Source organism: Cavia porcellus, unplaced genomic scaffold (assembly GCF_034190915.1).
Source record: "Cavia porcellus strain 051 isolate PalLab524CR breed Dunkin Hartley unplaced genomic scaffold, mCavPor4.1 scaffold_7, whole genome shotgun sequence".
Classification (NCBI taxonomy): Eukaryota; Metazoa; Chordata; class Mammalia; order Rodentia; family Caviidae; genus Cavia; species Cavia porcellus.
The window spans coordinates 17,739,328-17,753,468 of record NW_026947490.1 but is presented as its reverse complement, the minus strand read 5'-3'; the positions used below and the strand labels follow the sequence as shown (position 1 = coordinate 17,753,468).

The 14,141-nt window shown below is 42.4% G+C and overlaps 1 protein-coding gene across 4 annotated transcripts in view; it reads right to left on the bottom strand.

Annotated features, from left to right (window-relative positions):
• The window catches only part of Samd4b (sterile alpha motif domain containing 4B), a 41,846-nt gene that overhangs the window by 22,585 nt on the left and 5,120 nt on the right, over positions 1-14,141 (bottom strand). For 2 of the 4 annotated variants that reach the window (XM_063252734.1, XM_063252732.1), the window contains exon 2: positions 3,504-3,906. In XM_063252734.1, the coding sequence (XP_063108804.1) occupies positions 3,504-3,699 (196 nt within the window). In that variant the 5' untranslated portion in view covers positions 3,700-3,906. Of the gene's footprint in view, positions 1-16; positions 127-3,503; positions 3,907-14,141 lie in introns of those variants that run through there. The other 2 variants (XM_063252733.1, XM_063252735.1) reach the window with 2 other exon arrangements.

Genomic DNA, 14,141 nt, shown 5'->3' with positions numbered 1-14,141 from the left:
CTAGATTCCCACTTACTGGGTCTAGGGTTAAGGGCCAGGAATCTGGATTTTGTGTCACTCTGCTTCCTCAGGTGATTCATCAGAATGATGCAAGTGTAGGAAACGCAAGGGAATGGGCAGGTCACACTGAACAGAAGAAAGAGAAAGTCAGATGGTTGGCACCTCCCAAGAGACAGACTCCAGGTCCAAAAACAAATAAAGAGGAGGGCTGGGGGATTCTTCCTGAGGGTGGGAGTACAACAGGAGACCGGATCTTATTCTTAGTCTTAGAACCCAGCATTCCAAGCCTTTATACAATTTATCTGTGATCATTTCTTTCTCAAGTCATGCTCATTCCAATCCTGGCAGGCTTCTTTCCTGTCAACTCTGAAATACACCATAACCCTCCCTCTCTTCCCCAATTCTAAATTTTCCTTATCACGCCACCCATTTAAGTACCAGCCTGGTTTAAAATTCTTACCACCTGACATAAGGATGTGGGTAAGAACCTTAATTCATGAGTTTACTCATCATTCATTTCATTCCACAGCAATGTTCCACCTTTGTGGGGTATTGCCCCCCAAATCCCAATGCGAATCATGAAGGGTGGGCCTTTGCTGCTTTGTGTAGAGTGTAACATTTTTCATGGGCAATGTGGTGAGAACAACTATTTTAAATGCACATAATCTCCCAACTAACAACGTTCCTAGAACCTTAGGAATGTTTCTTAAACATGCTGAAAAGAGTATTCAACAGCACTGTAGGAAGAAGACCAGACACACTCTGTGGCCAGCTACTAATCAAGTGCTCTGAGGTCAAAACTGAGTTCTATCTCTGACCAAACGTGTGACCCAGAGCAAATCACTTAGCCTCCCCAGATGTCAGCTTCCTCATTTATAAAGTGGATCTTTCTACAGAGTTACTGGGATTACATGACTAATGGAGGTAAAACATCATTTGGTACATAAGGAGGGCTGCATAAATACAACTTATTCTTACTATGCAACCATTAATAATGAGGTATGTGATGAATACAGAATGACATTCAAATTATTTTGGTTAATGAAAAAAGCAAATTAGCTGATGTGCATGATACTCAACTATTTGTTTAATTAAAACATGGCAAAGCTGGAAGGAGAATATGTATGTGGTCACATATGCACTGAATTCACCTCTAAAAACATAAACAAGAAGTCTGGAACATGGGAGTCTAGGAAACTTCACTTTTCACCTTTTGTATGTTTTATGTATGTTTTTGACTGTGTGGGGGGGTACTGGGAATCAAAATCATAACCTCACACTTGACTGGCAGGCGACTATGCCACTGACCTAAATCCGTGGCCCTATTTTTGTTTTTTTGAGACAAGGTCTCACCATATAGCTCAGGTTGGCTTTGAACTCACAGTGATTGTCCTGCCTTAGCTTCTGAAGTACTAGGATTACAGCTGTGCACCACCGTGCTAGGCTTGCATGGTTTAATTTTACTACAAGGTTTATTTTTTTTTTTGTATCAAGGAATCAAACTCAGGAGGACCTTGTGCCTGCCAGGATGGCTATGTTGTGCCACTAAGCTCTATCCCTGGCCCTACAACTTCTGAAAACAAAAGCAAAAATTAAAAAACGCTCTAACAAGCAATAAGCCCTACTGGTGATCCTGCTAACAGCCATGACTGGCAGCAAGAGGTAATGTGGCTGTCTGCTTGGGGTGGGGTGGTGTTGGGAGTGTATGACAAAGCAGTGTAGGACACTGGTCTGCCTCACAGGACCAAGAAACCACTTTTTTTTTTTTTTGCTGCCAGGGACTGAACTCATGACCTCATGCTTGCCGGGCAGACACTTACGCCACTGAGATAAATACCTGGCCCAGAGACCTCTTTTTGATGAGGAGGTTACAGGCTGAGAAATGGCTGAGCTGCTGCCCGAGCTGGGTTTTTACTACTTCACCTGCCAGACTGGGAATGAGGCCAGTTTGATGCCTGGTCTGAGTAACTGTCTTACTCTAGAACCCATAATGCCTAAGTGAGTTGTATATAAAGACTCAAAAACACCAAAATGACTGTTGCTAAGGAGGATGGACCCGACAAGATGTGAAACGCCGGGCAGCTCTGTGGCTCCATAATGTAGGAAGTCCACGCTAGTTTCCTCACCTCTAAAATAGGGATACTAATAGTACCTATCTCACAGGGTGGTTAAGAGGACAAGTTACTGACAATAAAAACTACTGTATTACTGAGTGTTTACTACATACCATAAACTGTTCTAAGAGCTCCAAAAATGATAATTCACTGACGCCTCACAAGTACCCTAGACGTAGATATAATTATCAAATTGACTTTAAGATGAAGAAATCAAAGCACAGAGAAGTTAAATTACTTCATTTCCCGGCAAATGACAACTGTGATTTAAATCTAAATATTTTAAGAGTGACCAAAATATACTGTTTTCAAAGCTAATAAATACAAGTGAAGAGTACGTGACTGGTAAGGGCTCAGTGTGAACCATGATTATGAAGAAGAGGGAAGAGTGAGAGTGACTAACTTGGACTCTTGGTAAAGCTCCTCAGTCTCCTTTCCAGCTAGCTTTTGGGTATCTACTATCCACCCTCTGGTCTTCATCTAAGCTATTACCAGAGTCAGCAGGTCTCTATCCAGTCTTGTAGAGGCTCAGAAGGCCAGAAAAGATTAGTGGTGGCCCTTGAGACAGTTTTTTGGTCTGATTCCTGGTTATGACTGGTGCTCAAGGACAGTTTCTAGAGAAGCATGGCATACTAGCCTAACAGCAGACTCATGGGACAGAGTACCTCTTTTCAGGCTGCTTAGGAAGCTGATATGAAGGACTGTAAGTTCAAAACCCTTCTTTATTTCTAGACAGGGTTTTGCTATGTAGTTCAGGCTGGATTTGAACTATGTAGACCAGGCTGGCATCAAACTCATAGTGATCCAACCTCCTGAGTGGTGAGATGATAAACGTGTGCCACCATGATTGGCTTCACTCTCAAAGCTATTTGTGCCTTGAACCCAATGTACTTTCAAGGGTAAAGACTAGTATAGGACAGTGATGGCAAACTTTACATCTTTCAATGAGATGAACAGCCCACTGTGGCCTGTGTGCTCTATGTTTGCCACCACTGGTATAAGATGACTTGTGAAGTTCAGAACAGTCCTAGAATTTTTTCTTCATTCTAATATCCTGAAGCTTGAAAATTACTGCTCACCTTTTATTCTTTTTTCATAGGTAATGACTTTAGTTTTATAACTGCCTACTTAAGCCCCCCTGTATTAATTCTCCTCTGTTGTAGGCAGTATCCAACTTGTGCTGCCCTCCCTTGGGACTCTTCCATTCCATGCCTGAGGATAATCTGGCAACATAGCCCCAAGAAACCTAGGATTGGGAGTTCAGTGACTCCCCAATGAGCAAAGAACCCTTATTTCTTGGCACTACTGTTGGCTGGCCTTCACCAGCCTCTGTCAGCTGTTTCCGATCTCCCTCCTGCTGCACTTCCATGTCTAACAGCAAAGACTCACCAGCACTGTTGGCCTCTGACTCCAGCAGGTGGATGTCATTGCAGTCCGCTAACGAGTGCTCCAGGCAGAGCTGCAGGAAGCGAGCTTGGGTACGAGTGACCCGCTTCAGAAGTGACAGCAGGGCCACTGTCTGTTCACACTCATTCCAGCCCTTGAACCAGCCAGCAAGGATGCCCACCTGGTCTCGGAACATCATGGTGCCAGGCCTGGGGCCAGGGTGGGGGGGACGGCGGTGGCAAGGGCCAGCGCCGTCACATGGTCTCGGTTCTGGACTCCTGCTATCTCTCCCCTGAGGGCCAGGGCTTGAGGATGTTCCCTGGCGTGATGGCAACAGGTGGTGAGGGGAGGAGGGAGCCTGCTCACATTGGGGGAGGTCTTGGTCCAGCCACGCCTCTCCAGACTCCTGCAAAAGGAAGCAAAGAGATCAGAGAGAATGAAGCTGATTCTGTCCTGGTGAGGATGGGCTGAGGGTGGCATGAAAGCCTCATGCCTTCCTCGTTATGAGGAGCTCCTGAGAGAAGGATGAAGCCAGTTCCGGATACTAACCCAACTTCCCCCCCAGTCTCTAGATCTAGAAAAAAGGTTTAAATGGCACCCTAGAGACCAAGAAGATGGTGCCCTCATACTTGACTGTCATAAATTTAAAGGAGGCATATTTAAAACACAGAGTAAACTGGAAAATTTTTTACAGAAATGGGAAATCCAGTGTGGTGGTGCACACCTATAATCCTGGCACTTGGGAGGCTGAGGCAAGAAGATCGCTGAAAGTTCAAGGCCAGTCTGGGTAATAAGGTAAGCCTGAACTGCATAGTGAAACCCTGTATCAAATAAATAAATAAAAGGAAAGGGAAGAATAAGCTGTGCATTATGGGAAAGACCTGAATTAATGGAGCTCTGGCTTAAGGTGACATGACTAAGCAAATAATGTCACTTTTTTTTTTTTTTTTGGTCTTTTTGAGACAGGGTCTTGCTGTGCAGGTCACATTGGCCCTGGGCTCACTCTGCAGCCCAGGCTGGTCTCGAACTTGCAATGATCCTCCTACCTCAGTCTCCTGAGTGCTGGGGTTACAGGAGTGTGCCACCATGCCTGGCTTTTTTTTCTTTTTTAATAAACATGTCTTTTTACTTTTCTGGTCTCTGGTTCTCTCCTCTGACACCTAGACATAGTGAATGCTCATCTGACAAAAGGACCCTAAAGCACTTTTATTATTTCAAATGAAAAACCACAATGCTTGGTCAGTGATGGATGGCAGGGTGGTGACCCAGGAGAAGAGCCTGATACTATACAAACAGCTATATGGTCAATTACTGGCTGGGCACCAGTCAGTCCTTGGGTGACAGAGGTCTTTTCGCTGACAAGCTGATGAGGTTTCACCCTCTCTAACCCAGCTCTTCCACTCTGGAAATGGCATACCTTTTTCTTTTTGTCTTTTTCATTTTTATCGGTACTGGGGATCGAACTCACAACTGCCTGCTTGCAAGGTAGGCGCTTATGCCACTGAGCTAAATCTCCAGCCCTGCATACCTCTTTTTTTTCCTTGACAGGGTCTCACTATATAGTTCAGGCCCGTCTTGAACTCACTATGGAGTCCAGGCTGGCCTAAACTTGTGACAGTCCTCTTGCCTCAGCCTCCTGAGTGCTAGGATTATAGGCGTGTGTTACCATACTCAGCTCACCTCTGATCTCTTAAGATTGTACCCGTCTCTACTATGAGATGAATCCCTCTCAGCCCTCTTCTTCATTCCCCAGAAGTCTGCTTCAGACTCAAGCTCTCTGGACTGGGAAGTTCCCCTGGCTCCTAGACACCAGCCTATCATCCAAGCCAAAGAGTCAAGAGGGCGTCAACCTGAGGGGAAGGGGACAATTCAAATCTGAAAAATTCCCAACCAAGAAAGTGTCCAAATTCCTCTAAGGCAGAGAAATAACACAGAAAATGTTTTAACTATGAAAACAACAGGCCTGTTCTTCAGGGGACTGCTTTCTGGATATTACTCTGAAGTCTTTTTCTAAGTGCCTTGAGCTCCAGGTTTTTACTGAAAACCAAGAGGTTGTCTCTCTTGCAAAATTAGTACCCCTGGCTCCCCTTCCCAAACCACTTTTAGCTGTATCCTTGTCTGGTTGCTAAAGAGCTAAAGTTCCCTAGACTGAGAATTCTACAAGAAACCACTGAACCTGTAGGCTCAGCTACTCCCATCTCACTAAACTTCCACATTTCTCAGGAAGGCAGTGAGATGCCATCTGACAATGGTTATGACTTGCCTTGCAAATTCCCAATTGGATCCCTAAACAGAGCAAACTGGCCTAGCTGTCAATTCCTTTGGGTATAAGAAGCAGGGAAAGGAGTGAGGGCAAACACAACCTTGTTTCAAGAGAAACAGGCCTCTCAGTAATCTTTTAAAAGGAGAAATCAGATGTCTTCCCTTGGCTTAAAACCTTGCACTTTAAATACAATCTTGGCCAAAAAGGTCCCATAGGGTTCTTGTGGCATATTTAACCTCTTTATGTACCAAGTTCCTCTTGGATTTCTCTTCCCCTAGAGGCTGGCTCCCATGTGTTAACTGTCAGCTCGATGTCACTTCCTGAGTTTCCCCGATAGTCAAACCTAATAGAGACTTTTCCCCCCAAAATCCATTTTATTTCAAGGATAAAAAGAAAAAAAAAAAAGAAGAAAAATCTAGGCTAGTCTCAAACTTGCAATGATCCTCTTGACTCAGCCTCCTGAGTGCTAGGTAATTTGGCATTCTCAAAACTATCTTACTTATGTTGTTTATTTCTTCTCATCTAGATGCAGTCGGCCAGACCTTAGAACAGTGCTTGGCATACAGAAGGAGCTCAGTATCTTCTAAATCAAAAGCTAAAGAAGGTGAATGCAGAAGACACTTATGATTTCTAGAGCCCTGGGAGAAAAGATGTTAGACAAAGTAGTCCATGGTACGGTAAGAGGGATATGGAAGACCAGTCTTGAAAATCTGAAGATACTAAGGAAATTTCCGTGGGAGAAAAAGGACTCAGATGGAATGACATAATGGACTGAATACTTGAAGACACAGCATACAAAAGAGGAATTGGATATTAGGCATGTTCTTTTACTCTGGAAGAGATCCAAGATAGATAGCTTTAAGTAACAGGCTACATGGGACATGGCAAATGTTTAAAATCTAGAGGACTCAGTTGTAGTCCTACTCCAGCCACAGATTCACTTGACCTTTAAGTTAGCCTGCCTTTTTTCTCTAGAATGCAGGAGATAAGGAACTGGCCTGTTTCATACATGACAAATATATTCTAACTTACAGGGCAAATTTTATTGGCTGGTAGAAGAAGCCTGGAGTACTATGATGAAAAGGATCCTAAAGAAACAAAACAATGGAGACATCTATCAGTGGAAAATGATTAATAAACTGGGCAGACCCCACATTACACAATATCATGTACTATTAAAACATGTACTAGATATGATGGTTTATGTGCCTGTAATCCTAGAACTGGGAGATTGAGGCAGGAGGAGCCTGATCTGGACAACTTAGTGAGACCTTGTCTAAAAAGAAAAAAGAAAAAAAAAAAAAAAAAAAAAAAAAACAGCAAGCTTGGTCCAATTTCTTGTTTGTTTTCCTGGTACTGAGAACTAAACTTAAACCTTGCCATTTGTCAGGAAGGTACTAATGTCACTGAGCTATATCCCTGCTCCTTGTGTCCGATTTCTATCTACAGGCTTGGAGGAATAGCACAAGTCTATAAGATGAATATCAATATACTTAAGATGCCATTTTTATTTAGAAAAAAAGCTATATGAGCCCCTTCCATAGTTTACATACGAATACGTATGCATGTGTATGAAGAAATGTGTAAACCAGTTGCAGCCATAGTACATACCTGTTCTCCCTCAGAACAGGTTTCAAAGTAGAAACGAAAAGTGGGGTGGGCATGGAATGAAGGTAAGTAGCACAGTGTCTTCTGGATTTGATCACTAACGCCACATACTACAAAAAGAGGAAGGTAGTTTGGCTGGTTTGTTTGTTTATGTATGTATGTATTGTGACAGGGTCTCATTACATATTCAGGCTATGCTTGAATTCACTATGTAGCCCAGGCTGGCTTCAGGCTGGCTTGCAGTGATCCTCCTGTCTCAGGTGGGATTATGAGGAATTATTAACACTTTTTTTTCTTTTTGAAGTGTTTGGGATTGATTCATATACACTAGGCAAGCATTCTACCACTGAGCCACATCCTCAGCCTTTTGATAATTTTTGACTTTGAGACAGGGTCTCACTAAATTGCCTAGGTGGGGCTCAAACTTGTGATTTTCCTGCCTAAACATCCTGAGTAGCTAGGATTATAGGCATATGCCACCACACCAAAGCCTTCACACACGATAAAATTTTGTACTATTTTACTAAGTTGCAAGTGATTACATCATTTTTGCAATAAAAAGAAATTAATTTTAAAAAATTAAGCCTGCACTGTACTCCCTAGCTTAGTGAGAAAGAGTATTGGGATTGTTTGTTTGCCCAAGATTCAGGATGGCTGAGTAGTAGCTCGTAGGCCTGAAAAAAAAATTAGTTTTCCTTCCCAGCTCCAGCATTTTGTGGCTTTCAGTCCCAAGGAGGCAACAGCTGCCTCAACATAAGGAAGAGTTTTAAAATAATGTATCTGTCCAAGAATGGAACTGGCTACCATGTTAGGAAGTAATAAGCTCCCCGGCTGCTGGAGTGGTCAAGCGGAGTTTGGATGAACATCTGCTCGGAGTGGGAGGGATTCCTTCACTGGGTGGCAACTTGTCAGATAGGAGGACATGTTACCATTGCAGAAGGAACATTTGTGATGAGAGGTCTGACATGGCAGCATTTACAGCAAAATGATGAACAAATTCACAAATAGACCGACGCTGTGTACACTCCTTCCCATGAAGTTTTTTATTGGGTTATTTTTCTTAAACGAAGAGTATTGTGTCCCCCCAAATAAACTGTTGACTAAATGTTAATCTGGCTTCTTCCAGCAAAGCTTTGGGACAGAACTGGGTCTCAAATATGATGCTTACAAGCCAGGCTCTGAACAAAGCAGGCCAGTGGGGACTATGTTGAGTTAGAGTCCACACCCTGTCTAAAAGGAAAGTCATTATTTAGCTCTCCTCAACTAGCACTATGGGAGAATGTGGGTTCAGCATTTAGATCTTAAGATATTTTTTTAAAAAAGGAGCTAGAAATCTGGCTTTTAAAATAAAATTCCTGTATTTTTAAATGTTGGAAACCCATTCATATTAAAATAGCTAAAATAAACAACTACACAGAACAAACAATACCTGTGACATGTGGCCCTTGAACAGATGGACATAAGCTGAGAAAATACCAGAAACCTCAGAACTAGTCCTCCCGAAGCCCTCTCTGGCTCTAAGGTCCCACAGTTAGGGAACATTATGGGTAGAGAGGATCTAGTGATGGAGGAGGCCTCTGGGAATACACAATAAGCACTGGGGAGTTTTCAAGACTGTATTGTTTAAAAAAAAAACAAAGCCAAAAAAAAAAAAAAAATTGTCCTCAGAGGAAGCACCCTGTTATGTCTTCAGGACAGAATGCCAACTGAAAGTTGGTTGGTTCCCTCCCATCAAAGGACCAGAGGTCCTTAGCCACCTCTATCCCTGCTGCTTGGCAACAGCCAGAGATGATGACTTAGATAAAGCATGAATAATTATTCCAAAACATCTCCCTTGGGTAGCACCTTACTGCAAAGGATTTGCCTGCCAAATATCCATTCCTATATTCTTGTACCAGCACCCTGAGTTTCCCCTGGAGAATTAACTGCCTTTCTTGGCTTCAGAAGTAGACACAGCATAAGGCCTGGCCAAGGAGAGTCTGCCCTGAGCTTTTTGTAGAATTACTAGAGAAGTTCTCAGTTATTGAGTGCTACCTCTGCTGTATTGTGATGGAAGCCTGCTTCCAAACAAAGCCAAAATAAATGAAAGCAGATTCAAGAGATGCAGGGAGAAAAAGGGAGAGCTGTTCATATCATTTGAAGACCTGGATCTAATATATTCCATTTTGGCCTAAGACAGTTGGAACCGTGTTTCTATTACTTAAAATGGAGAGCCTAGCCCAATTCCAGACAAAACAATTCACTACTACTTTGGTCTCTTTGTCCTCACATGATCAAAAATAACTCCATGCCTTTGAAGAAAGATGTGAGAAGGGAATCCCTATGGCAAACAAATCAAATGGCTCAGCAATATTGCCATTTCATCATAAATGGACTACGCGAACTTTTTAGGAAGCACCTACCAACTCCAGAGGTTGAAGCGACAAAATGGTTTAGAGGTTCTAGGAATAGTTGCCCTCTGAGCTTCTTCCTTGGCCCCAAACATTGAGAAAGGGGCCACAGACAGAGGGCAACTCTGGAGCTCAGCTCTTTCCTCATTCAAATACAAGACTGGCTCAAACACTGGCTCTCCTGTTGATACTTAATTGCAGTGTTGACCTTTGGGATAAGTAACTCAGTTTCTTCCACAGTACTGCTCCTTAGCAAAATTATCTGAAACAATGTATAAAAATATATCTACCAGCCTGAGTAGTGACCATGTCTATAATTCCAGCATCCTGGGAGGCTCCAGCAGGAAGACTGGAAGCCTGAGCCCAGTCTGGGATCCCAAGCAACTAAGCAAAAAAGGGATGTGGATGTAGGTGAGTGAGAAGACTCTGGGTTCAATCCTCAGTATCAGACACACACATCCCAACCTACTGATTAGCATGTCTTTACATATCTTAGATTAAGTGCCATGTTCCAGGCCCTGTGCTAAAAGTTCTCCGTGAGTGAGCTCATTTGCTTTTAAAACCATATGTAGGTCTGGGAGTATACTTATTGGTAGAGTTTGCACTGTATGTAGAAAGCCCTGAATTTATTTAATCCTTAGTATCCCAACAGAAGTACAATAAATACATTATATATCTATATATCAGTATCTTCATTTTACAGATGGAAAAACTTAAGAGGGAAAGTAAATCACTTGCCTATAGCTACAAAATCTGGCTTCAAAGCTTGCTCTTAAACAAAATGTTGCAACTTCCTACAAGTTTCCTTCCATTCCTAGAAAGTTAGGCCTCAGAGCACACCCCTGAATGTCAACATCTCTGTAAACAAAGGGGTACTATCAGTCTTCCTGCCCATTCCTAGGGCTTGCTCTTGTGCAAGATACATCTAGGTCTTTGAGGAACCCACATTAAATGAACAAGATAATGGGTTAGTTATCTAAAAGTAACTTACTATCATAACCTGGGGACAGAATGTCAGAAACCAAAAAAATTTAACATCTCTTTCATAAAAATCGTATTTTCAGAAACTCCTGAAATATATACACAAATGTAGTATTACATATACTACATTTATAATAGTATGTATACAACTGCCTCAGGAGAGAAAGACCTTTTGTTTGAAAAGTCCTAGGGAAGGGAAGGAGAGTATGAGAAAGTGAGGCAGAGTCTCCAAAGATAAGTGCAACTTGGGAAGTTCTGGGAAACCCTGGAATAGAGAGGCTGGTATTCCTGTTAGCATTCTTAAGTTCCCTTTTCTATGCCTGTATTTGCTCACTGATGAATGCAAAATGCTCCTGTAAATTCAAATGTCTAAATGTAGACAACTTAAGACTTTTAGTCACTTTTTGTTCTTTCCTCTTCCTAAGATTCAGTAATCAGTCCCATACCCTCACCCCTGCACTGGGGATTGAACCCAAGAACCTTCTATAGTGAGCTACATCCCCAGTCCATTGTTTTTTTATTTTGAGAAAGGCTAAGTTGCCCAGGCTGGCCTGGAACTTGTGATCCTCTTGCCTCAGCCCCCCACAGTGTCTATGCCACCACACCCAACTTAGTCATCAGATCTTTTTTTTTTTTTTCCAAGCGTAGGACAGAAGAGGGGCTGAGTGGGTGGCCCCAGTCATCACATCTTGATAGTTCTTTTCCTAAAGTGCTAGGGATTAAACCCAGAACCTACTACATGTTAGGGAAGTGCTCCATCACTGAGAAATACCCCAACCCTTCTTTTTACTTAGCAAAACATGCCCTCATCTGTCCCACAACTCCAGTGGCTCAAACCAGACCGTTGGGTTGAAAATACATTCATAAATGTACTCTTTTTTGAGACAGGATCTCTTTATATGGTTCAGGTTTGCTTTAAAATGACGGTACTCCAGGCTGGCCTCAAGTTCAAGATGATCTTTCTGCCTCAGCCTCTTAAGCACTCGATTACAGATGTGCAGCACTACATCTGGCATAACCTTCCTACTTGTCACTGGTATAATTTTGGGCAAGTGATTCCACCTTGCTACATCTATTTTCTCATCTGTAAAATGGACCTTATTACTTTCAAGAGCTGTAAGGCATAAAGATTCTTCTTTCTCTAATGCCATCAAGTCCTTTTTTCTCCATACCCAAAATACATTCCCTTCTTCCACCTTTACTACCACCATATTCAAATGGCCATTCTCTTATGTGGACAAAAGGATTGCTTCCTGACTTGCATCTCTGCTGCTACTCTCACCAAAAATTTGTGTCACTGTTTAGCTTAAAAACAAAACAAAAACACATCTAGTAGTTTCCCACTTCTCTTAAACAGATCTGGGCTCACATGGGCCCCTATCTTCACCATTTCTACAGCAGGAAGGAGTCTTCCAAGCAATGCTGTCTTCTTCCTAAACTGTCCAGACTACCACAGCCCACAAGGGGAGAGGAGACTGCGTATACTGCTCCACCTCCATTTCTTAGGACAACACCTGGCACAAAGCAGGCCCTCAGGAGATATCTAGGATAATATTCTCTAAAGTTAGTTTAGATGGTCCCACTCTGAGATCTTCTCCCAAGTGTCTCTCATTTTTCTAATATATTAGGCTCAACTGTCATCTTTGAAAGGGACCATTTTCAATCCCTCTGTCCACAGTAGCCAGCATCATCCCCATCCTCCTTTTTGCTTAGTTTTATTTCCTTCATAGTACACATCACATTCAAATTTCTTTTATTGTCTATACACCTGCCCTCATAGTATAAGCTCCATAGTTTCAGAACTGTTTTATTTTCTGCTTTATCTTTAGTACCTAGAATACCTCCATTAAAAAAATTACTCAATTTCCCTACCCTTAACCCTATCAGTAATGAGGACTGAACCCAACAAGCACTGTGTTATATACGCCGAGCCTTTTACTTTTTGTTTTTTCAGACAGGTCCTCACTATGGAGTCCACACTGGCCTCGAATTCAAGGCAATCCTCCTACCTCAGCCTCTCAAATGTAAGGCATGTGCCACAATGCCTAGCCCCCTTACATTTTTTTGAGACAGGATCTAGCTCAGCTGCTCAGCCTGGCCTTAAAACTTGCGATCTTTCTTTCTTTCTTTCTTTCTTTTTTTTTTTTTTTTTTTGTCTTTTTCCTTTTTATTGGTACTGGGGATCGAACTCACGACTGCCTGCTTGCAAGGCAGGCGCTTATGCTGCTGAGCTAAATCCCCAGCCCCAAACTTGCAATCTTTCTACCTCAGGCTCTCTAGCACATAAACTGTTTAAATGAGTGCAGGCTGGGGACATTTAACACTTGCACACCACTATTCTGTAACTTGTCCTCAACCAGACTTTATTCAACAAATTTAGACTAAAACAAACAAAACTCCATTCACAGCAACCTACTTAGCTCTCTTCCAAAATTCTGAACACTGAAAAGTTCAAAGTCAAGGTGAAGGGACTAAATGCCAAGGCTCTTGGATTGCACACTCAGAAGCTAATACCAACACAAATGACCACATCATTCCTGCCTATCCTAGTGCAATTCCAAAGGAAAGCCTAGTTGGGTCAGATCAGCCATAGGATCTCTCTGGATCCAATCACAGAGGAGAGAACAACTGGGACTGGGGGACAGTAAGAACTACCATTACTGCTTCAGAAAGACCACGGAATAGAATCACAGTTCTGTGTGGCTAGAAAGCAAGACACCAAGTTCCAGAATACAGAACCCAAAATAGGTCTTTAAGGATCCTATTTTCATTCTGCACTTACTCAGGGAAGAAACTGTTTCCAAACTGGATTTCTCACAAAAGAGTTTTTTTCAGGAAAGAGTGAATGAGAGAATTTCAACCGAGGGCTGTTGAAGATCATCTCTAACCATTAAGTAGAAGCCTGCTGAAGATAAAGCTAACTTAACAGAGAAAGGAGAACACTGAGAAAATTACTCAAACTCATGGATGTAACTGAGTCTAAGTCACTCTAGTTCTAGACATTAAAATGAGCCAATTAATATCTCCCTCATGCCCCTTGCCCCTTGTGGTGCTAGAGATCAAAGCCCCTCCCCTCCCTTTTTTGGGTACCAAGGATTGAACTCACAACCTTGTGCTTGCCAGGCAGGCGCATATGCCACTGAGCTAAATCCCTGGCCCCAAAGTCCCCTTTTTAAGCCACTATGTACAGATGTACTATCACTTATGTGTTAAGAATCTTAGTTGATAAGAACTATCTTTTGGGCCGGGGATTTAGCTCAGCAGCATAAGCACCTGCCTGGCAAGCGTGAGGTCATGAGGGCAATCCCTGGTACCACAAAACAAAAACAAAAACAAAAACAAAACAAAAAACTATCTTTTGCTAAAACTTAACACTTCGTTCCAAGTACATTTTATGTC